The sequence below is a fragment of the Crocuta crocuta genome, unplaced genomic scaffold, assembly GCF_008692635.1.
Source record: "Crocuta crocuta isolate KB4526 unplaced genomic scaffold, BGI_CrCroc_1.0 scaffold3, whole genome shotgun sequence".
Classification (NCBI taxonomy): Eukaryota; Metazoa; Chordata; class Mammalia; order Carnivora; family Hyaenidae; genus Crocuta; species Crocuta crocuta.
The window spans coordinates 1,325,642-1,351,568 of record NW_027529934.1 but is presented as its reverse complement, the minus strand read 5'-3'; the positions used below and the strand labels follow the sequence as shown (position 1 = coordinate 1,351,568).

Genomic DNA, 25,927 nt, shown 5'->3' with positions numbered 1-25,927 from the left:
TTCTGACTCAGACTGAATTATACCACTGGGTCAGTTGGTTAACTATATTTCCTGGGACTCCTTGGGGGCTCACTCAGTTGAGCATCACTCCTGATTATGACTCAGGTCACGATCTCACAGTTCATGAGATTAAGCCCCCCGTCAGGCTCTGTGCTGAGCATGGAGCCTGCTCAAGATTCACTCACTCCCTCTCTCTCTGGCCCTCTGTCACTCACATGCATACATGCTCTCTCTCGAAATAAACAAACAAAGAATGCACAACGGCTTACAAAGCCCTTATGTGACCTGCCATCCCTCCCACTCCCACCTCCCACCACTCTCCTCTGATCACCCCACACTCTACTGCAGCCACACTGGCCTCCTTATCATTCCTTGCACACTTCACGCACACTTCCTGCCCAGGGCCTTTGCACTGGATGCACCCTCTTCCTGGAACCCTTCTCCAGACACTCACAAGACTCACATCCTCTCCTCCATGTCTTCATCAAATGTCACCTTCCCACTGAGGCCCACCCTCATCACTCCATTTACAGTTGGTCCTATAATTTGCTGATTACATATTTGTAAATCTGCTTACTCACTAAAATTTGTAACCCCAAAATAAATACTTGGAGGAATTTCTGCCACTGTTCTCAGACAAGCTCAGAGCAGCAAGTAGTGTGAGCTACCCAATGCCTCATGTCCAGCTGAGGTAGAAGAAGGTGACAATGACATCTTATTTTGGCTCAAATGGTAAACAGCAGTCATTTTTGCAATCTGTCTAGTGGCATGGTTTTTGCACTTCTGTGCTTCTTGTTGGTGATTTACCTCCAAGTATAGGGCTTCAGTGTGTCTAGTGTTCCTAAGCACAAGAAGGCTGTGTTATGCTTTACAGAGAAAAGATGTATGTTAAGTAAGATTTACTCAGGCATAAGTTATAGAGCTGTTAGCCAGGAGTTCAATGTTAATGAATCAACAATATATATCAAGCGTCTTTAAAGAGAAACGCACATTAAAACAAGGTTATGTATTGACTGACTGTCAAATGTTGTGATTAAAAGGCTCATAGGAACCTGACCTTATTTCTCCCTTAGGACCGATGGCTCAGTATTTGGTAATTCAGCGCTCACAACAAATTTTACGGACTGCATCCTTGCCCCTCGACTCCAGATCCCCCTCACCTGGCTCTATCTTCCTATACAGTTATATATCTGTAGATATCTATGAGTAGATATCTATAGATATCTATATATGTATTAGGTCCTAGCACACTATCAGAAAGTAGACTGTGTGGCCATGCCTGCTTGTGCTGGCTTTGTTCACTACTCTGTCCCTAGCACCTAGCACACTTTCTGGCATATAACAGGCGCTCAGCAAATACATGGTGGATCAATGAATGAAAAGATGGATAGAGAGTCAGAACTTCTCTTAAAGCAGAGGTGTGGACAAGTTCATTCCTGAAAGACAAGTCACACAAGAGGGTATCCAGGAACACAAGGAATAAGGTGGGAATTCTGGCCTGGAGAGTATGTCTATAACAGACAAGTAAGAGAAAGAGTTCAGGGTCAGCTGGGACCAAAGGAAGTAAATGAGATGAGCCGGATGAGACAGAAAAGATTTTCCTGCAAGCTCTGAAGCTGAATCCTGATAGACAGTAAGTTTCTGAGGGTAGACTGTACACTTGAAATGGTCCAGGCCACCAAGGGGCCCAGAATCCAATGTAGTCCAAATGGAGAGGAATGGGGTTGCCAAGTACCATCATATTTCCTGTCTCTTGAAATGGCTACTGCAGACCTGCCAGGGCCATCATTAACCTTTGATAAATAAAATCCCTGAGGTTGGTTCCGAGTAAGCTCCACAGAGTTGCCCATGTGAGAAGCAGCTATATCACAAACCAGCAGCTGCAAGTCAGAGTGTCTGCCTAGGCAACTTTTGACTTGGTGCTCAGTTTTGACCCTTGAGCTTGTGTCCTGCCCATGGGATCTGTTACACTCGGGCCAGGTCTCTCCCAGTCCTCATTCACTAGGTATCAGCACTGGTGGCACGTGGCTGCACCTCACTATGCACCAAATGAATGTCTAACACACTGCACAGCTTACCTTTTACGTCAGCTCGTCCTAAGCACACACAGCTTTAACACCTGGATGGTTCACTAACAACCAGAACATGAACCTTATGTACTTACAAAGAAAAATTAAATTCTCACCTCACCCCAGCAGGTAGGCATCATTTTAGCCCATTAACAGATAGAGAAACGGAGGCTCAGGGTCGTTAAGTAATTTGACCAAGGTCAAAGATCTAAAAAAGGAAAGAAAGTGACCCCAGATTTGTTGGATTCCAAAGTTCACACTCTATTCTCTGTACTGCATAATTCCATAACTCTTAGTTTTTAAATAAATTGGTATAAAATCTTGCCCTATTTTCTCCAACTGTATGTCAATGGTCACATACTTCCATTAAAAAAAAACTTATTTCACATATTTTCAGGGAATTAGTATACATTTTTCATAGTGTCCATTGAGTCTACAAGATCTATAACCTCAAGGACATGACAATTTAAACCTAATTACCTGTAAAATGCTGCAAAAAAAAATAAAGCAAACATTGGGTATATTAAGAAATGTTATTAAGAGATGACATGGTGTTATCCCAGCTCTACCATGAATCTTTTTGAGCAAATCATTTAACCTTCCTGGGCTTTTATTTTCCTCATCAATAAAATGGGGACAGTCAAAGTGACACCCTCCCTAACACACTGAACAAATGAGATAAGAGATGTGGAAGTGTGTATGAATGCTGAAGCGCTATCTATACAGGCTCAGTGACAGTCATGCCTCTCCTGGAATACACTACTTGTTAGAGTTAATTCCCTAAGGACAGAGACTCCCTCATTCGGCTCTGCATCCATAAATTGGTGGCTGGCACACAGAAGGTGCTCAATAAATACTCACTGAAATAAACAGAATTTGGACTTGTATATATAATCTATTAAGGCAGTGTTTATAATTTATTTAAACTGTCTATAAGTGGAAGATGAAAGATAAAAATAACCTAAACCGTTTGAGAATCAAACATGAAGATGCAGAGTAGTTTGGGGAAAGGTCATACCCTAAGAGACTCTGCTCAATGAGATGCTGATAAAACTTGCACTGGAAAGCCTGTGGGTGGGCACCTCTACCAAGTGGTCAGAGCACAGAGCCATCAGTCATGGGTTTACCCGCCCCCACCCCCCACCCGCCGTGGGCCAGGTGGCTTGGCACAGAGACTGCCCCACCCTGCTAATCCTCTCACAAATGCTGGTCTCTCATTATGGAGGGAAGGGCTCTGGACAACCAACCCAATACCAAGAAAACATCTGATCTGAGAATAGCATGGGTGAGAAACTCATGCATGTGTGGATTCTTGAGGACAGCTCCTGTACCCACTCAACGTGTGCTGGAACAGCACTGAGTCCCTTGTGTCAAGGCTCCATTAGAAAGTGCTTTGACAGATGGCAGAGAACTGCTCTCCTCACTTCATCTCATACCCTCCTCCTCTCCTCTGACTCTTCAGCCAGGAGATCCTCAGGACACTAAGGATTTTCCCAGATTCCAAGAGCCAGCCTGAACCCTCCTTTTTTGCCATTCCTGAAGACAAGAATCACAACCAAATCCCACAGGTAACTCAAGTTGGGGTCTCCACTCAAACCCGGGAGAGGTGCTGACAATCGGCTTCACTGACAGGACTTGAGTGACCAACGACCTTGAGGAAGAAAAGTACACAGACCACATTTTACTTGCTAATGATCTTGAGTCAAAGGCAAAATTCTGCCAGACAATATTCCTGTCAAATAGGAAATCAAACACAGACAACCTAACATATAAAATCAATCCCTCCGGTTTCTTTATGGATCAGTCTCATGGGACTGAGTGACCACACAACTATTTAAAGGAAATACACCCTGTCTCAAATACAAGCATCTGACTGTTGTAAAAACTCACTTGAGAAATTGTGGGGAACCTAAAATTTTAGCCCTCCGTTTTTATAGTAAAATGACAGACTGCAAGAAGGGCACCTAATCCCTACTGCCACAAGAAAAAGTGGTCTGGGAAATACACTGCTGTGACAATTACTTCTACCAATTAGGTCAGTTGCCAACTAGACAAGTAATATTACATGCAGATTTACAACAAGACAGCAATGTGTCATGAGAGAATTTGGGCAACTGCCACTACCAAGCCTCTGAGTGCATTTACCTCAATCCCCTGAGGCAGTGCTGCTCCCACCCCCCAGCTGAAGAACGAACCCCAGCTGTACTAACACAGGAAGCAGCCTCACCTGAGCGCAGCTCGCTCTCACTAATCAGAACCCAACCGGCAGTTATGGGCTACCTGTGATATATATCTTAACTCACTTCTTAGCAAATCTTCTATATACTGCAGCTAGCAGCATTTCCCAGAAATGTAATGACTACCTGTATCTATCATCTCTGCTTCAACAGGATGGTCACAGGTACTGCTTTCCTAAGTCCGGTGGGCTGAATCTCCATGTAAACAGTCTCACTGGGAACTACCTCCCTGCAGTGGGGCAGCCCTCCATAATCCAAGAAGGCTGTCTGCAGGTCCCAGGCAGTTCCCAGGCAGCTCCCAGGAGAGGCTGGGCATTCCTTCCTGGATTGGCAGAGTCCCTCCCCTTTGGGCTTCTCACACACAAGTTGCGATTCTAGGGCGATGGAGGGAAGAGGGCAGAGAAGGGGAGAAGTCCACATGGAGGAACAAATGGTGGTGAGGTGGGGAGATTCATTTTTCCTAGGTTTTTGTGACAAGAGACCAGGGGCCTCCCCATCTTGTTTGTGTGCCTATAAGTCTGCCTTGTCAGACTGCTTGTTTTTTATCAAAAAGCCAGCCTCCAGGCCCTCCACTTAGAGCTGGTTGAGCTCATCCTACCTCGGTCCCTCTGTGGCCTCATCCCTTAGGAACATCAATAAAAGCTCCCAATGAAGTTCTCCTAGGGCCCAGTCCCTGTGACCCATGTGAATACCCAGATATACTTACAGTCACTCATGGCCATTATTCAGGTAGTCTAGAGTCATGGCAAATCAGGGAGGAGGAATCCTTAGGATCCATCTAAGCTAGTCCAGTGCTTCCTAGATTTGAATGTGTACACAATGTCCCTAGGAGATCTTGTTTTAAAAAAGTGGATTCTGATTCAGTAGGTCTTGAGGTGGGACCCAGGATCCTGCATTTCTAACAAGCTCCCAGGAGAGTCTGATGCTGAGGTTCCTCAGACCATACTTGGAATAGCAAGGATGTAAGGCAAGGCTCTTGCTAAATACAGACATTACCTGTATTAAAGCAAAATGCCATACAAAAAATAAGTAAGGAACAGTAGTCTCCATTCTCCATAAGCTAGACACTATGACTGTATTAAGTATAAATATGTGTTATGATACATGAACTTCGTACAAAGTACCAGAGAGCAGAGGAATGTGCAAGCCCCTGTTGGGAGGGAGCGGAGCACAGCTCAACAGAAAAGGCAACACTGAAGCTGGCACTGTCTATAGACTGAGTGGCATCTTGTCTGGAAGGAGGAGGAGCAGGGTGAGCCGCACAGCACCAGGAGGCCAGCACCAAAGTCACGGGGGTCTGTGGGTGAACCGGGTGGGCTAGACTGAGAAACAAGGGCTAGTTCTGTACTGCTGTAATATAAAGTGAGTGAGAAGAACTTGAAATAGGTTGGAGCCAGGTTTGCACGTCATGCTTATGGATAAAACATTATTTTCACACATGACAGGTAGAGAATTAGTCTTAACTTTTACCCCAAAGGCTCACTATAGTTGACAGTACTTAAAAGAATACACAGTATCCATCTTGTTGAACGGGTAAGCAGTTGGGGCATATCAGAACCTTTTGTCAGCATTTCTAGAGAAAAGCCTTTGAATGTCTACTGCAGTCAGGCGGATCAAAATGAAGGTGGCAGGTTCTGAACCTGTAGCTATAGAAGACTAAAATCTCAGCACTTACAAAGTGACGACACCAAATATTTTTGCCTTTCTTCTTGATGTAATTGGAAAAGGAAATCTATTCACTCATGGTGCTACTAATTGTATGAATTTTCACATACTCCTCTATAAGCAAATGCATTTGTGCATCTAAACCTTTCTTACTAAAAGGATTAGGATTTAGATTTTAATACAGTAAGAATGTGGTACCTACATGATCTTAGACACCTAACTTACCACTCCTGGTCTCAGGCAGTGATGTTAACACCTAAATCCTTACTCAGCAATACTGTTACAAGAATAACTAAATTAATTTGAACAGGGAATTTAAAAAAAAAAACTAAAACAATGTATTCTGTTCTCAGCAATCCCTAGTTCCTTGTCCAAGCACTCACAAATTCAGAACTATGTCTAACTGAATCAGATCTTAGAGTATTTTTCTCTGTATTACAGAAAGAATACCGCCCTCTACATACAAGAGTTGGGCTATAAAGCTACCTGCCCTAGAAAAGAATATGTCAAAAGAGAAGATATAAGGAGGAAGTAGAAAATCTACCTCTTGTGACACAGTGAACTGTCAGAAGAGATGGAAGAGGATGGAAGATCTCAGAAACACGTCCTAAAAGGGAAGGTTATTTTATAGATGGAGATAAAAAACCAAGCAGAGAAGCTCTTACTTTCCTTTCTGGTTTGAACTGATAGACCACCTTGCAGGATGCTCTTTACATTAGGCACAGGGAAGGAAAGAGCCCTGTTGGCACTGCTGAGCCTCCTTCAGCAACCTTCTGGCAAGAAGTTCCCATATTGAAGGTAGTAATAAGATGTGGGCCAGTAAAAGTAGTGTAGGTGGTTTAGGACTCCTGTGATGAATGCAAGTGAGTCCACTGCAAAGAGTAGTGCACAGCCTTGCCAGGGCATGAGAGGCTTAAAGGGGTGTTCCTAGTAAGAAATGAGGTGAGGCCAAATCAGGAAGAGAGGAATTCTGAGCCCTAACCAAACCATGTGCACCAGCTTCCTCTCATTAGACCACATACGGGTTCCTGGGGTCAGATCAGAGCCACTGTCCTCTGAGCTCAATTTAATGGGGCTTTTGCCCCCACCACTTCACTGAGACTGCTGTTGTCAAGATCACTGTGACATGACCTCTGTGGGAGCCAACTCCACTGTCAATCCTCATCTTCCTTTACTACTTTAGGTTGAGATCTAAACAAGACTGGGCATGACAGAAAAAAAGAACAGTTAACTTAAAGAGAAGCCAATAGAAAGTATCCAAATTGAAACACAAAGAGGAAAAAAAAGATATGGTGGGCGGGGTGGGGGTGGGGCAAAAAACAGATCCAGGCATCAGAGAGCTGGGGGATAACATCAGACAGCCTGACATACGGGTCACTGGAGTCACAAGAGGAAAAGGGAGAGGTAGGAAAGAACTATTTGAAGAGATAATGTCCATGAATTTTCCAAAATTAATGAGATAATAAACCATAGATCTGAGAACCTCAGAGAACTCCAAACAAACAAAAAAAAAATACACCTAGGCACATCACAGTCAAACTTCTGAAACTGAAGATAAAGAAAATCTTGAAAGCAGCCAGAGGAAAGAAAAGAAGCATGACATAGAGAGGAATTACATCAGGCTTCTTGTCAGAAACTATGCAAGCCAGAAGACAATGGAGAGACATCTTTAAGATACTGGTGGGGGTGGGGGAAGCTAGCATATAATTCTGTATTAAGATGTCTTTCAAAATTAAAGACATTTTCAGAAAAAAGAAAAAAAAGTTCAGCCAGCAGACCAGACGGCTAAGGAAGTTCTTCAGCAAGGAGGGAACATAATGCCAAATAGAATATTTAGATCCAAACAAAGAAATTAATAGTACCAGAAAAGAGCTGGGGAGAGGAGGGAATGAGGAATTATTACTCAATCAGTATGGATTTTCTGTTTGGAAAGGTGATAAAGGTCTAGAGATGGATGGTGGTGGTGATTGCAGAATAATGTAAATATACTAAACTGTATACTTAAAAATGGTTAAAATGGTAAACTTTCTATTATGTATATGTTACCACAATAGATGGATGGACAGAGAAGTATGAAGGTGTTAAAAAAATACAAATAACAAATGAAATTAAAAAATACAACTATCGGGACACCTGGGGGGCTCAGTCTTAAGATTAAGTGTCCGATGTCAGCTCAGGTCAATATCTCTCAGTCTGTGAGTTCGAGCCCCACGTCAGGCTCTGTGCTGACAGCTCAGAGCCTGGAATCTGCTTCGGATTCTGTGTCTCCCTTTCTCTTTATTCCTCCCCCGCTCACACTCTGTCTCTCAAAAATGAAAAAATGTTAAAAAAATTTTTAAGCCCACAACTATCAACATGGTAGCTTTAAATGCAACCAATGCTAATAATTACATTAACTCTAAATGGTCTAAAGACCCCAATGACAGAGATTGTCAATTTGGATAAAAAAGCAAAACCTAGCTCTATGCTATCTACAAAAACCTTATTTTAATTATAATGTTAAAAATAAAAAGATGAAAACATATCAAAAGAAGGCCAGAGTTGGGGCACCTGGGTGGCTCAGTCAGTTAAGCCTCTGACTTCAGCTCAGGTCCTGATCTTGCAGTTCGTGATTTCAAGCTCCGTGTCGGGCTCAGTACTGACAGCTCAGAGCCTGGAACCTGCTTCAGATTCTGTGTCTCCCTCTCACTCTGCCCCTCCCCCACTTGCTCACGCACACGCTCTCTCTCTCAAAAACAAACATTAAAAACTTGTGTGGAAGAAAAAGCTGGAATCACTATATTAATATCAGACAAATAAACCACAGTTGCTTAAGCTACTTCGGCTCAGGTCATGATCGCATGGTTCATGAGTTTGAGTTCTGCATCAGGCTCTCTTCTGTCAGAGCAGAGCCTACTTCAGATCCTCTGTCCATCTCTCTATGCCCCTCACCCCGCCCTTGCTTGCACTCTTTCTCTCTCAAAAATAAATGAACATTAAAAAAAAAAAAAGTACACTTATAAAAAAAATAAAAAGAATATCTGTGAGTTCAGTTATTTAGAATCCCCTTGGACATAATTTTCCCATTCCAGATGACACCTATGTAACCCTGTTATTTTCTTCAAGAGACTCCAAACGTTAGCCTTACTGTTTCCTTTTGCACAAGCGCCACTGATTGTCCATGATCAGGGTTTCACTCCTCTGCCCACCGAGAACAGAGATGACATCTGCGGCTCCTGGGTGGTTCAGTCAGTTAAGCATTGGACTTCGGCTCAGGTCATGATCTTGCAGTTCATGGGTTCAAGCTTCACACTGGGCTCTGTGCTGACACCTCAGAGCCTGGAGCCTGCTTTGGATTCTGTGTCTCTACCTCTCTCTGCCCTTCCCCTGTTCGTTCGTTCATTCATTCATTCACATTCTCTCTCTCTCTCTCTCAAAAATAAACAGGGGCACCTGGGTGTCTCACTTGGTTGAGCATCCAACTTCAGCTCAGGTCATGATCTCACACTCCTCTCACTCATGCTCTGTCTTTCAAAAATAAATATTTTTAAAAATTTAAAAATAAACATACATTTAAAAAGTGTTTTAAAGAACAGAGGACAGCCTCTACCTTATTCTCCTGTCCCTAAAACAATGAAGGTCCTTTAAATTTTTGTTTTGTTTTGTGGTGGTGGTTGGTTGGTTTTTAGCCTCTAATGAAGAAAAATAGAAGAAATGTTTCCTTTACTCATCCCCTTTTTTTGCCAGACCCAATAAAGAAACACAATTTCCCTCTTGGATTCTTGGAAAAGACTTAATCATTCACATTTTAAAGAAAAGTTAAAGAACCTAGAATGCATGCTGTCAGAAGATGGGCCCAGGAAGAGCCTTGGATAGAACACAGGAAACAGATAATATGGCCAAAGATGGCATTTTCTATGGCCAGAATTGCAGTTAGAAAGACAGGTTAGCCACTGGAAATAAATTGTTAGACCCACACTTCACATGTAAGCCAACTTTTACCTCTTCTACAAGGGTGCGGGGGCATGGGGGATCATTCATCTTTCACTCAGGAAATATCTGTTTGTTGAGTGACTACTATGTGTCAGACACCATATTAGATGACATCTTAGGCTCAGAGCTGGACTGGAGTCTTTCCTCAGCCAGTCCCATCATTGTCCACTGCTTTCTGAACCCAGATTACCCACAGGCAGATTTCTCAGTCACCTCTGGCTTTGCTAGATTTTCAAGCACAAAAAAAATGAAGAAGTTACCACTTTCCAAGGAACTACTAAGCACTGGCTCAACCAACCATCACATGCTCCCTATGCAGCAAGTACTATTATTATGTCCATTTTAAAAATGAAAAGGTGAGCCCAGGGTATTTTCACTATTTGCCCAAGTCACACAGCTGGTAAGTAGCAAGCTCTTGGTTAGCGGGCTGCCTCCAAAAAATGTGAGCTCTTATTAACAGCACTTCTTCGATCTTTTCCCCTTTCAGTTCACGCTGCCCTTGCTGCCTACCCAGCAGTGCAGGTACACATGGTATATATCTCACCAAGTCCATGCTTGCCATCTTGTCTCCAACTTGAAGTCAGACATGATTTAAAGGCAGGACTAACATAAAGCCCGAGTTTGTATAGCTAGTTTTCATCATCGACCACAGGCGTGAACCAACTCTCCATCAAGGAACCTAAATTCCTCTACTGACCTAAAAGCTCATGCAATCAATTCCTCACTAAAAGAAGGGGCTCAGGCTCCTCCCCAGCACCATCCCAAAACTGTCCCCAAATATTAAGGTCTAGCAGTGCCCAAATTTCTATGGGTTAAACTGTGATGCATGAGTTTGCCTATGAAGACCTGAGAGCATCATAATTAAAGAAAGGCAGATGGCAAGCTGTGCGAGATTCTGGAGATAATTGAAATTGACCCATAACTCACCAGCCGCCATGGGAAATTCTATCACTTTGTACACTTTGCTTCCATAGCTAAAAATCAAATCAGGGGAACACGATCAGACTTCTAATTTGAAACCTTGGACATGCAATGTCATCTTTAATGACTCCCAGCAAAAGATGCTCATTACAGATCTCAGCCTACCTAAATTAAAACATGAAACCTAAAAACTAAGCAGAAAATACGCAATTTCTCTGGTCTAGACGGTCACAGAAAAGTCACAAGTGAGAATACATGTACTCCTTAGGGTTTTGTTATGCCTGCAAATATCTGAGCAGGAATTATGAAAGAAAAGAGCTAGAAGGAAAAAAATAAACCCATTGAATCCTAACTTTCAGGTCTGGGCCATCTAGGTGAATAGCAATTTTTCATGACCAATTTGAACTAACTAGCATGTCAAGGAACATTCTCTCTCTGCTGATGGCCAATTTGATCTGTTCTATGATGCAGAGCTCAGATTCCTCTGATACAGTAGGCTGCTGGCTTCAGGTCTTCTCTGTTAAGTGAGCTGAACTATGGTGCAATCAGTGCGGTTTTCAGGTGTGTAAGCTGCTTTTAAAATGGGAGGCTAAAAATTCATCTCTCATTATCAGCTCTAAACTTCCCATCAGTGTGGATTTTCTAGAAGGTCAGGTAACTATTAGACATTCTGCAGAGACTTTTTAAAAAAATTTTTTTTTATATTTTATTTATTTCTGAGAGAGAGAGAAAGGCAGCATAAGCAGAGGAGAGGCAGAGAGAGAGGGAGACACAGAATCCGAAACAGGCTCCAGGCTCTGAGCTAGCTGTCAGCACAGAGCCTGACACGAGGCTCGAACCCACGAACCATGAGATCATGACCTGAGCTGAAGTCGGACCCTTAACCGACTGAGCCACCCAAGCGCCCCTGCAGAGCCTGTTTTTAAACCTATTCCCTTCACTTCCATCTACTCTGCCCTGTGTGTCACCATATGAGTGGCTGCCTCTGACCAGAATAATCTGCATCACCAGCTGCCACATCTGTTCATGACCCAATTCTTCTCACACCTATATCCAGGAAGAGGAAGAAATTCCATCGGCAGCAAGGCCTCAATAGATGACCCAGAAATATTAATGTAAAATTAGATGTAAACAGAAATTACAAAATCACCACTTTACTTTCCGTCGATGTGCATTTTACAGAGAAAGGGTAGAGAGCAGGGACAAGGGCCGCTGTGGGGTTAGGACACCAGAGCCTGAACACAAACATGGCAAACTTCCTCCGAAGGGCGGAGATACCTCAGAGTTGACCTCCCTAAATTCAACTACTTAATGTGGAACAGTCATTGTATGGCAAGAATGAAGGCCGAGGTGTTTCTAAATATAACTGGCAAACTGGAAAACCCTTCAGCAAACTAAAAATTGTGAAAGGGGAAATCTACACCCATGTATGCCTAGAAGAAAGCCAAGATAAAAGTCTAGGTCCCTCCCAGGAAGGACCATGGTTGTTATTACATCCCATGTTCTCGTAAACCCTGCCTCCCCAGGACCACATCACTCCGGGGGCTCACCCCAGAGCCTCCACCTCACGGTAACTTGTATTACTCTTACCTGTTTGTCTTAAAACTTGAACTGGGAGGGAGGAGAGAGTGTTTCAACAACCTGGAGTCTACATGATTTCAGTTTAGTTCTAATAAAAAATGACAAAAGTCTTGGCAGAAATGCTCTCTCTGCCTTTGTTGTGTATATACAACAGAGGATTTGGGACCAAAAAATAATTAACTGAAATAATAAAGGACAAGAAGAGATGATTCTGAATGTGAAATAGAGTCAACAGTCTAAACTGCCTTTTGTGACAATCAGTGGGTAGAAATTTATGGACAAGGGGCCTAGAGTCAGCATGCCTGCCCAGCAGTTTTTTTTTTTTAATATGCCAGCCAAGACTGGAGTAGCCCTTTAGAAGACTATGCTTCCTAAGAAATGCATTAGGGCAAGCATTCACAAAGAGGGAGAGGGACCATGCTAGGTGCACACCAGTCACTGGTGATGTGACCCCAAATCATGCTGGGTCCCAACCCATTTATTCAGTAAATTACTTTCACGAGTAGGTCAAAAGTTAACAGAGCCTCCCAACCAGGCTCACCTTTTAACCAAGAACTACTCTGTGGGCTCCTGGCTAGAGAAAACCCCCTTTCTACCATTTCCCAACCCTGCCATTAAAACTGGGCTGCCTATAATAGTTGATGAATTAATTAAGAGCAAATCAAAGTAATTACTTAACATTGCATGCAAAAACCACATGAAATTTCTAATCCCAATAAGCAAACTGAACCAATAACAACATGCATTTACAGAGACTTAAAAAAAATCTCAGCATCTATCATCAGTTATAATGGGAAACCAGGATGTTGCGGGCTATCCAACTCTTTTTTAAAAGCAACACCAGATATGGTATTATTCACTAAGCTCCTCCTCTACCTGGGTCCTGGCTCTTCTGCCTACGGAGATGAAGGATGGAAGGCGCCATGTGAATGAGCCCGAATGGCAACTCTGAGCAAGGTCAAGGCTGGGGTGAGGGAAATGGAGGTGCCTAAAAAGTGCTGACTCCCATGGCTGCGCAAGTCCTCAGTCTAAGCTTTGTACATTAGGTTTGCAATTGCAAAACCAAGCCCAGTCACAAGTTACATACTGGAAGTGCTAAGAAACACACAGCAGCAAGCAAGCCCATCTGGAGAATAACAATAAGAAACAGCAGGGGGGCTGAGGGATCTTTTGGAACAAAAGCTCCAGGCCAACCATAAAGTTTACGGCAAAATCAAGAAGAGTAAGAAAACTCACAAAACGCATCTATCCATGGGCACCAAGTACAGGAATAATAAAAGGGTAAAAGCTAACATTTGTAAACATCTACTGTGTGCCAAATGCCTTAAATGCATTAGATTATTTAATATTCGAAACTCCTGCATGTGGGCATCATCACCCTCACTATTATTATTACCACTTAAGAGAGAACTAAAACTTAGAGAAATTTAGTAAATTGTCCCAGACCTGAGAGCTAGTAAATGCCAAACAGGGACCTACGCTCATTTCCTAAGTCTGTTTTTGTTTTTGTTTTTTTTAACCTAACAGTCCCACATACACAGAGGTCATTTTTGAGAAAAACAGAGAGCAACAAAATGATCAGCATCTTGCAGCATATCCCAAGTTATTAAGAAACCACTGAAACATAACCCTTTGTGCATCTGTACATAGACTTAGGGAGAAATTTTCTTATTTCACATATCTTCATAGCTTGACAGTATTTTTGAGTGGTTCAAAAAGCATGGACTGTCATCCTATTAGACAGATGAAGAAACCCAAGTGCCAAATGAGGTCTGAGTGAGGGACAGAGGTTTGGTGGCCCAAACCCTTTGAAGTTTGTCAAGCCATGGCTCCCCCCACTGGACATCCCCAAAGGGCTTTAAATAACCAAGCTACTGACCTCCACATCCCCGTGAAACTGAACATGGTGCTCACACAGCGAGGGAGGGGTGGTGGTGTGAGTCCATCCAGGCGCATGAGCAGAGCTGGGACACCAAAAAGCACCAAGTACTTCAAGTAGAAAAAGATCACTTGAGCCAATGCCAGTCCTCCTGAAAGACAGAGGGACCCATCAGACACAAAGGTAAGCAATAGAGCAATCTCCTGGGAAAGACACAGCATTCCTGAAAACACACCATCTGTTGCCACTTCTCCACCCCTCCCCTTTCTTCTCCTTACCTCACACATTACAGAAAGTTTGGTTCTCATTGGTTTTGAGCAATGAGAACTTTGGATTAACAAATATTAAAAACCCCTTTATTGGGAAAAAATAGTTGGGGAGAGGGAGGAAGGCAAACCATGAGAGACTCGAATGCTGAGAAACAAACTGAGGACTGATGGGTGTGGGGGGAAGGGGGAGATGGGCATGGAGGAGGGCACTTGTTGGGATGAGCACTGGGTGTTATATGGAAACCAGTTTGACAATAAACTATAAAAAATTTTTTTAAAACCCTTTATTATTGTAATGGGCAACAGGACCTCTTAGTAATGATGCTTTTATAGATAGAATACTTAAAAGTGTTTTATATATATATATTTATACATTTAAATTACATTTGTACATACAGGTTTGTGTACGCACACACATTATGAATTTAAAAGCTGTCAGAAAGGGAAAATCCTCCCCAGATCTTTCCAAAACTTCACGAGTTCACACCCACTAGGATGGCTAAAATCAAAAAGTCAGATCAACAAGGGTTGATGAAGATGTGGAGAAATTGGAACTGTCACACGCTGCTGGTAAGAATATAAAATGGTGCAGCCAGTTTGCAAAATAGCTTGGCATTTCCTGAAATGATTAAACTTAAAGTTATCATATGACCCAGCAATTCCACTCTTTGGTATATATCCAAGAAAAATGAGAAGAGATGCCCACACAGAAACTTACACGCAAATGTTTGTAATAGCATTATTCACAATAGCCAAAAGATAAAAACCACTAAAATATCCATCAACAGAAGAATAAACTAAATGTGGTATATCCACCCAATGAAATATTATGTTGCCTTACTAAAGAATGAAATACTGGGACACGTGGATGGCTCAGCTGATTAAGCATCTGACTTCAGCTCAGGTCACGAACTCACGAACCGTGAGTTCAAGTCCAATGTTGGGCTCTGTGCTGCCAGCTCAGAGCCTGAAACCTGCTCTCCCTCTCTCTGTTCCTCCCCTACATGCCCTCTATCTCTCTCTCTCAAGGATAAATGAGTATTTTTTAAAAATGTTTAAAGGAATGAAATACGGACATGTGCTACAACATGGATGAATCTTAAAACACCATGCTAAGTGAAATAAGCCAGTCATGAAAGACCACATCTTATATCCATTGATATAAAAGTCCAGAATAAGGCAACAGACCAAAATAGAAAGTTGATTACTGGTTCCCCAGCACTAGAGAGGTAGAGGATGGGATTATGGGCGGGGGTGGGAGAGGATGGCTAAAGGGTAGGGTTTCTTTTTGAAGTGATAAAAATATTATAAAATTGGCAGTGGTGATAGTTGCACATATCTGTGCATATACTAAAAGCCACTGAGTTGTATACTTTAAGTGGGTGAACTGTATGGTATGTGTGCCAGATCACAACACAGCTGTTAACAACAAAGCAAAACAAAACAAAATAAACCCCAGGAGGACCCCAGGCTACAACGGCCTCTTGGCCGGAATTGCACCTTTTGAGGATGAGAAGAACACAGGATGTGGACACTGGGCAAGATATGAGGTCTGAGATGCATGCTACGGCCCACACAGGCCTCTCTCTGTCCCCACCGGGAATGACCTGGGTCTGCAGCTAGGGCTCACTGTGCTCTACCAACCACCACTCCTCTGGTTCCCTGGCTGGCGGCTTTGACCTTTGGAAGTCAGACTGCAATCATGTGTGTTGAAAGGGCTGGGTATGAAATAGTAGCACTGCTGGATGTATCTGATAGCAGTCAAGAAAGACAAGCTGATGTGTGTATAATAATATATATGCATTAAGTGTGTATATCTACACACTTATCAAGAAGTGGGATATATGTGCTAGCAATACCATCTAAAAAGTATTTAGGGAGCATATAACTATACCGAATGGGGAAGAAATCCATTCCACTGGCCAAGATGGCAATGAGGGGGACTCTAAAATACTCTAAAATGAACCACCAGACTCAGAAAAATCACAAAGCTAAAAAAGACAGGGCACAAATTAAAGGGCACAAAGCCTCCAAAGCTGAAAATGATCAGCCTGAAGAAGTAAAGGCATTTGAGGACCCAGGGAGGCCTGTGCAAGGTTAAGGCCACTGGGAGCTCTTTCAGATACGAGACATCAGAAACTTCTTTTCCCTGTTAACAGGTGCAAGATCAGGGAGAACAAGATACTTCCTGCTCAAATACTGCCTTTAATATGATGTGGGTTTTATACAGTTATCTCCTAGGAGCACAGGAGTAAAATCTGTCAGATTTCCGGGGCACCTGGGTGGCTTAGTCAGTTAAGTGTCCAACTTCAGGTCACCGTCTCGCAGTTCATGGGTTCGAGCTTGTGTCAGGCTCTGTGCGGACAGCTCAGAGCCTGGAGCCTGCTTCAGATTCTGTGTCTCTTTCTGCCCCTCCCCTGCTGGTGCTCTCTTTGTCAAAAATAAACATTTTTTTTAAAAATTTAAGATTTTTTAAATGGTCTATTTCATTTAAATATTTCATAATTTCAGTTCTAGCATCATCTCATCGATATCATGCATGAGGAAGTAGCATTAACACCACTATTACACATTACCTTGTAGGAGTTTTTATACTTGCATATATTTTCTACCACACTACAGGTGGCTCAAAGCCCATGACCACATGATTAAACACAGGAGTTTTAATAGCACATGCCCAATAAAGAAGAGCCTGTCCAGTGAATGCTGCTCATAGTGGGAGGTTCTTCCCAGGAATAAAGGTAAGGGTCCAAGTTGTATTAGATCCTCTGAAACTGTTAGATTCCCCTATTGACTCAAACAACTTAGCATCTGCCTAATGAAAAGTCTTCATGAACCCAGAATGGGTCAAGCTGTGTCTTATGCCAGAGTCTGCCAAGGATTGGGGAGAGTTTGCCACAGACTGGAAAAGAGGCCCCTCAACTCTTGACCAGCCAGCTGCAGAGCTACCCTCTTTCTACATTCAGCCCTGCCCTCAAGACTCCCAGTTTTCTGTGCCCACGAGCTTGTGTGCCCTGACTCACCGCTACACTCCAACCTCCAGTCTATGCTGGGCTCTCGCCTCCATCCATGGCCTGACTTCATCTCTGAACCTTTTCTGCTCCAAGGAAAATAACCCCAGCCACTTCTACCATGTTTATATCTAACCTATTCTAGATTTCGCTTAAATGCTCCATGACTTAGTCTGTGCAGATTCAGGAAAACTAGACATTTTATAAAAGTTGCTTCTCAGGGGAAAAATAGTGGGGGAGAGGGAGGGAGGCAAACCATGAGAGACTCTTGAATGCCGAGAACAAACTGAGGGCTGATGGGGGTGTGGGGTAGGGGAAGGGGGGTGATGGGCATGGAGGAGGGCACTTGTGGGGATGAGCACTGGGTGTTATATGGAAACCAAATTGACAATAAACTATTTAAAAAATAAATAGTTTCTTCTCATATTAAGTTCTTTATAAGAATGTCTCATGCCTACAGTTAACAATACTGTATTTTACATTTTTTAAATAGATCTCAGAATAAGTGTTCTACCACAGTTTTTTAAAGAACCTTTCATTATATAAGATCCAGGATAAGAATCAAATGTATAAAGATTAATGAAGAAGATCTGAACAAACCAATTACCAGCAAAGACATTAAATCAATAATTTAAAAACTCCCAGCAAACACAAGTCCAGGACCAGGTAGCTTCAGAGGCAAATTCTATCAAGCATTTAAAGAAGAATACCTATTCTTCTCAAATTCTTCCAAAAAATAGAAAATGAAGGAAAACTTCCAGATTCATTCATTAAGCTGGCCCCAAAACCTCATAAAGACACCACACACACAAAAAAGAGAACGGTCAATATCTCCAATAAGCACATATGCAAAAATCCTCCACAAAATACTACCGACCAAATCCAAAAATACTTTTTAAAAAATCATTCACCATGGTCAAGTAGGATTTATTCCTAGGTTGCAAGAGTAGTTCAATATTTGCAAACCAATGTGATACATCACATCAATAAGAGAATGGATTACGAACCATATGATGATTTCAATAGATGAAGAAAAAGCATTTGACAAAGTACTACATCCATTCATGATAAAAACCCTCAACAAGGTAGGTTTACAGGGAACATACTTCAACATAATAAAGGCCATTTATGAAAAACCCACAGCTAACTCATCCTTAATGGGAAACAACTGAGTGTTTTCCCTCTAAGGTCAAGAATAAGACAAGGATGTCCACTCTTACTGCTTCTATTCAACATAGCACTGGAAGTCCAGCCTCAGCAATCAGATGACAAAAAAGAAATAAAAGGCATCCAAATAGGCAAGGAAGAAATAAAACTTTCACTATTTGCAGATGACATGATGCTCCATATAGAAACCCTCAAAGACTCCACCAATAAATGGCTAGAACTGATAAACAAATTCAGTGAAGTCCCAGGATACAAAATCAATGTACAGAAAGCTGTTGCATTTCTATACGCCAGTAATGAAGCAGCAGAAAGAGAAATGAAGAAAACAATCCCATTTATAATTGCACCAAAGACAATAAGATACGTAGGAATAACACTCACCAACAATGTTAAAGGTCTGTACTCTGAAAACTATAGAACACTGATGAAAGGATCTGAAGATGATCAGAAATGGAAAGATATTCTAGGCTTATGGATTGAAAGAACAAGTATCATTAAAATGCCTATACTACCCAAAGCAATCTACACATTTAATGCCATCCCTAACAAAATACCACCAGCATTTTTCAGACAGCTAGAACCAACAATCCTTAAAAAATGTGTATGGAACCACAAAAGACCCTGAAAGCAATCTTGAAAAGCAAAACTGTAGGCATCACAATTCCAGACTTTATAAAAGTTTCCTATAAAAGTTATAAAGCTGTGGCAATCAAGGCAGTATGATACTGGCACAAAAATAGATACATACATTAATGGAACAGAATAGAAAACCCAGAAATCAACCCACAATTATATGGTTAATTAGTCTTTGACAAAGAAGGAAAGGATGTCCAATATAAAAAAGAATGTCTCTTCAACAAATGGTGTTGGGAAAACTGAACTTTCTTACACCATACACAAAAATAAATTCAAAATTGAAGAAACATCTAAATGTGAGACATGAAACCATAAAAGTCCTAAATGAGAACACAATAACTTCTTTGACACTGGCCACAGCAACTTTTTTCTAGATAGGCCCCCTGAGGCAAGAGAATCAAAAGCAAAAATAAACTACTGGGACTACCTCAAAAGAAAAAGCTTCAACACAGTCAAGAAAACAATCAACAAAACTAAAAGGCAACCTACGGAATGAGAGAAGATATTTGTAAATGACACATCCCAAAGGGGTTAGTATCCAAAATACACAAAGGGCTTATAAAACTCAACACCCAAAAAGCAAATAATCCATTAAAAAATAGGCAGAAGACATGAACAGACATTTCCCTAAAGAAGACATCCAGATGGCCAACAGACACATGAAAAGATGCTCATCATCACTTACCATCAGAGAAATGCAAATCACAACCACAATGAGCTATCACTTTACACCTGTCAGAATAGCTAAAGTCAACAACATAAGAAACAACAGGTGTTGGCCAGGATGTGGAGAAAGGGGAACCATCTTGCACAGCTGGCAGAATGCTAGCTGGTGTAGCCACTATGGAAAACAGTATGAAGGTTCCTCAAAAAAGCTAAAAATAGAACTACCCTACGATCCATCAATTACACTACTGGGTATTTACAGTTACAAAAACACTCATTCAAAGGGATATATGCACATTTTTTACAATATGTTTAAGCAGCATTATTTACAATAGCCGAGATATGGAAGCAGCCGACGTGTCCACCGACCGATGAGTGGATAAAGAAGATGTGGTATACACATACGATGGACTATTACTCAGCCATAAATATGACATCTTGCCATTTGCAAAGACATTGTTAGAACATGACGTTAAATGACAGAAGTCAGCCAGAGAGACAAATACCGTATGATTTCACTCATGTGGAATTTAAAAAAAAAAAAAAAAAAAAATGAGCAAAGGGAAAAAAGAAAAAATAAGAAACAGAGTCTTAAATATTGAGAACTGATGGTTACTAAAAGGGAGTTGGCAGGGATGGGTTAAATAGGTGACGGAGATAAGAAAGCACACTTGTGATGAGCACCAGATGACGTATGGAAGTGTTATTGTACAGGTGTTATTGTACACCTGAAAATAATATTACACGGTTTTAACCACATGGAATTGAAATAAAACTTTTAAAGAAGATTAATCAAGAGGGGCACCTGGGTGGCTCACTTGGTTAAGCGTGCGACTTTGGCTCAGGTCATGATCTCATGGTTTGTGAGTTCAAGCCCTGCGTCGGGCTCTGTGCTGACAGCTCAGAGCCTGAAGCCTGTTTCAGATTCTGTGTCTCTCTCTCTGACCGTCCCCTGCTCACACTGCCCCTCTCTCTCTCTCTCTCTCTCAGAAATAAATCATTTAAAAAATTAAAAAAAAAAAAAGATTAATCAAGAACAGAGACCAGGAACAAGCTAGAAGAGGTACCAGGACACACTTGGAGATTTTCCCTCCCAGCTGGGGGTAGAGGAAGGCAGGCAGCTCATGTGCTGGGAAGGTCAACACCAGCCGTCAGAGTTACCACGATGGTCCCGATTTCCCAGAGAGATGCTGAAGAAAAGGTGGCTATTGCCTAACAGTAGTTATGTAAGGCTCTGGATCAGAAGGAGGACATGGATCAGAGCCAGGAAACCAAGTGAGTGAATGTGACTGACAGGGGAAGGGCTGAAGGAGTGGGCAGATTGTAGGAAGTCCGGCCAGGAGCCCCAGAAGGACAAGCACCCAAGAAGAGAAGAGAAGATGGCATGCTGGTGGGGGGCGCAGGCACCAGCTCTTGGCAAACTCACCCAGCCTTAAGAGGCCAAGGAGGTCAAAATCATCCAATCATTTCTCGTCATGGAGTTCTGCAAATAAATGACTGCAGGAAGTGTTCCAGCTTCAACCTAAATCTAAGGAATTTCAAGTTGAACCTATACCCCCACCTACAGTAGTAGCCAGTGTCCCTACCTGCTGGACTCAGCAGGATACAGGAGAAATCGGTTGGAACCCAGTAGTTCATTCAGACTCATTCAGTGCACCACCCCAAGCTGAATCTCTAAGGTAACTACCTGTCCTCTACTACCTGAGCACGATAAGTACTCATCCTACATTAAGTATATGCTCTAAACAACTGGTTGTATGTGTTGATGACGATGCCACCCACAACTGGCAGTTGACCCTGCACGGCTCAAAAAGGAGGGTGATCCCAGGAACCCAAGCTGCACCTGCCCATGAACAGTTCACAGTAGAAGGTTCAAAGGATGCTTTTAAGAAATACAAGTACTGAGTATCCAGTGCAATCACACCAAAACCAAGGAGTGGAAGGGCAGATGAGGAGACAAAAAGGCAAGGAGTTAGAGAGGCTGGAGAAGCAGTAACCCAAGTCCCCAGGCCTCCAAACTGGAGATAATCAAAGAGGGTAGACAGTAAATGAAGCACGAACAGACTGGGCTGGTTCAACAGTGCTCTCAGGGATGCAAAATTCTGGCTGCACAATTTCTTTCTGAGTGATGATAAAGGAGAGGGCAAAGAGGTAGGGCTGTAGTCTGCAGGTGGGTCTTGGTTCCAACAGGGGCAGCAGCCAAAGGAGGAGATGAAGGCTGGGCCCTCTGATGGGAGGGATCCGAACTTCACCCTTTCTGCTCCCTTCACGACTATGAAGGTGGGGAGCTACCATTTCATAACCTTTATGGCTTCTCAAACAATTCTAGTTCATCTCCCACGGGTCTTGTTAACTACTAACAACCACTGAAAACAAGTCACCTATGTAGTAAAAGTGTAAAATACAGGAGGGCAAAAACCACCAAACTGAGTTACCATTTAGGGGTAAATGGGTTGGAAAATACAGTTAGAGTGGGTAACCAAGGTGGCTTCAACATTTTTTTTTTTTTAACTAAATGATGGACAAAACACACGTTCACTATATTCTCTTATAACATTTAAGGTGTGTGTAAAATGCCATTTCAAACTGCCAGAGCAAGTTCACCAACAAACTAGTTTCTGAGAGTGCACTGTGGCAGAACAACAGCTACCGAGGGCTAAGCACTTACTAGGTCTCATGCCAATCAGTTTGCCGTCATCGTGTTTCATTTTCAGAACATACCTCCCCGCGGATATTATTACCACCCACATTTCACTGACAGGGACTTGGACACAGAAAGGTTACAAAACTTGCCTAAGAGCACAAACCACTAATAAGTAGCAGAGTCATGACTTGAATTTGGGTCTGCTGCCTCAGTGCACCACATTTGCTAGACTCACATACAACTCTGAGAGCAGACTCGACAGAAGAGAGTTCGTGTGAGGCAGACCGGATGGCGGGACAATGAGGGGGCTGTTAAGAGGCAGCCGAAGAAGATATAGACAAGGCGGTGTGCTGTGGTAAGCAACTCCCGAGTCATAGATTTGAGAATTCTGATCCTCTTAGCATCAGAATGAGTGTGTTATTAACGCAGAGTTTACTTCCCAAAATGCTTAATCTTTAGACATATTGAAAATTCTAGTTTTGAAAGCTTTCTTACTAGATTTAAGTCTAGGTTAAGTCTTAACATTTCTGGGGAGGGGGTAGAACATTGACTCCTATTTGCCCATCTTCTTTAATTATAAACTGTTAACACCACAGGTGGAGAAACTATACCCACAATAAATCACACTTAAGATCAAAATAATTGTCCAGCAAAAATACTGAATGCTTCACAAAAGTAAAATCAAGATGTTCCAGAAGCATTTTTTTGGCAAAATAAATTTTAAATCTTTTTTTCAAAACTGACTATAGAAGCATAACAGGTCCTTCCCTATCCCAAACTGTGGGGGAAGAAAACCCTACACAGAAGCAAACCGCGTGCGTGTGCGTGCGCGCGCGCGCGCGCGCGCACACACACACACACACACACACACACAGCCACAAAAGACTGAAGTAAGGCAGGAACAGGAGATTTATATAGGGCCAAATGACCTGAAAATTCTAAAGAGCCAATTTTCAGGTGAAGACCAGGTGTAGATGACAGTTTGAATTTTGGTGCTTCACTATGAAGCATCTACTGGGCAAAGTTGCCCGGGAGAAGTGCTCTGTAAAGTCTATGGGCAAAAAGAGCTAGAGATCAGCTACTAATTATTCTCCTGCAAATCCTTCAAGGAGCAAAGAATCCCTCTAGAAAGCAGGTAACAGCCTCCCAAAAGTATTCAACAAATTCAGATTTCCATACATCAACTTTGCTTAAAAGGAAAGATCCACCCCTTTGATGTCATCTGAGAAGGTACCTGTGTACTGTTACGGGGCATAATAATGTGTTGGGCAGGGTCAGCAAAGATCACAGCATTCTCAGGGATGTTGGGGGTGGGAGGAAAGGGAACAGTTGGATGTCATGATAATAACTAGTGCCACCTGCTGCTTTTTATAATGCTCCATCAAGTGGGCATCTCTTCCATTCCTCAAGCAGGCACCATGAAATTACCCTCACACTACATGGAGTATCTGTAATTGAACAGTCAAGTTCCACAGTAGTAAATCCCACAGAAGTGCTGGGTTCACACTGCATTAAACTCCAATCACCTCGGGATTCTAATCCAAGGAAAGAATTTATAAAAATTAATTTTTTCTACTGAATCTTAACAAACCTGAGAATGTATAATGTCTCCAAAGGAAGACAAGAGAATCTCATGCTATCTGACATGTGTTTGTGTCCCCACTTTTCAAAACAGACATCAAATGTCAAATGCCTTACCCCTCTCCCCTTGTTGTGATATTGCAGAAGGAGAAAAAGCAAATAAATGACTTGGTTTGCATTTCATTACCACGTAGACAGGTGCACAGACATTATTTCAACAACAGCTGGCACTTAAACAATGAGCTAAAACCCTCTGACTACATGCCCTCAGGAGACAGGTCCCTAAACTCCCAGCCAGTGAGCAGTTGAAATTTCAATCAGGACTCTCATGTACACTCCCCAGAGCTTTATTATATCTTTACTATGAAAAACCAACTAACTTTCAACCATTTTCACCTTCTCACTTCTTCACTCTCAAATCCCTTAGAAAGCTCTCTTTTATCCCCCTAATCTCATATACCTCAATTTACAATGGTGAAACACCATTCTATAAAGAACTCAAAAAATGGGACCTTGTTGAGCTCTTTTAAAGAAAAACTGTAAGTTACCACCATATAGTTACAATCTGTCATATTTTGTCATCATATAATATTCTGACGTTCAAAAGAAAACAGCCCAACATTTGGCTAAACCAATGGAATGCACAACACCAGGAGAGAAGCCTACTGTGAACTACAGACTTTGGGTGATTATGGGATGTCAAAGTGGGTTCGTCAGTTGTAACTAATGTACCCTCCCTGGTGGCAGGTATTGACAGTAAGGGAGACTGTGCATGTGTGGGGTTGGTGGGGTATTAGGAAATCTCTGTACCTTCCATTTCACTTACCTCAATGTCAATGTAAACCTTGAACTTCTGCAAAAATAAAGGTCTTATTTTTAATGTTTTATTTATTTCTGAGAGAGAGAGAGAGAGAGAGACAGAGACAGAGACAGCGTGAGCAGGGGAAGGTCCGAGAGAGAGGGAGACACAGACTCCAAAGCAGGCTCCAGACTCTGAGCTGTCAGCACAGAGCCCGACGCAGGGCTCGAACCCACGAACCGTGAGATAATGACCTGAGCCGAAGTCAGATGCTTAACTGACTGAGCCACCCAAGCGCCCCAATAAAGTTTTTTAAAAAGAAAGAAAACAGTAATTATTACCTTTTAGAGATACTACTGAAATATTTATGGATAATGATAAGATGTCTGGAATTTGCTTCACAATGATGTGAGAGAGAGTACAGATTAAAGAAAATTGGCCATGAGTTGATAATCGTTGACCCTGAGTGATGAATACATGGAGGTTGTGTTTTTGCCTTTAATTTTCTAAGAAAAGAAAAAGTTTTAAAAGGGGTGGTATTAAGAGTCCCCACCTGAACCCTGAATTTTAGCCAGGAATACTCAACTTCCTCCTCACACACCAACCAAATTCATCTGCAGGGGACCGTGAGCAAAGTAGACTTATGTCAGCACAATCCCACCTCCTTGCTCACCCTATAAGCACAGAAAAAAAGGCAAGTGAAAAGGAGAGGCAAATTAGAGGAAGGAGAAGGGGGAGAATGCCATGAGATAGTATAATGAACTTGCTTACTATCAGACCTTGAATCACTGGGAATTGGTGGCCTTTGAAGTGGGTCTCTTACAGCAAGA

At 42.2% G+C, this 25,927-nt stretch overlaps 1 protein-coding gene across 4 annotated transcripts in view; it reads right to left on the bottom strand.

Moving 5' to 3' along the window:
• The window catches only part of HHAT (hedgehog acyltransferase), a 309,652-nt gene that overhangs the window by 173,628 nt on the left and 110,097 nt on the right, over positions 1-25,927 (bottom strand). For all 4 annotated transcript variants that reach the window (XM_077763160.1, XM_077763159.1, XM_077763161.1 and 1 more), the window contains one exon: positions 14,325-14,475. In XM_077763160.1, coding sequence (XP_077619286.1) covers positions 14,325-14,475 — 151 coding nt within the window. The remainder of the gene's footprint in view (positions 1-14,324; positions 14,476-25,927) is intronic.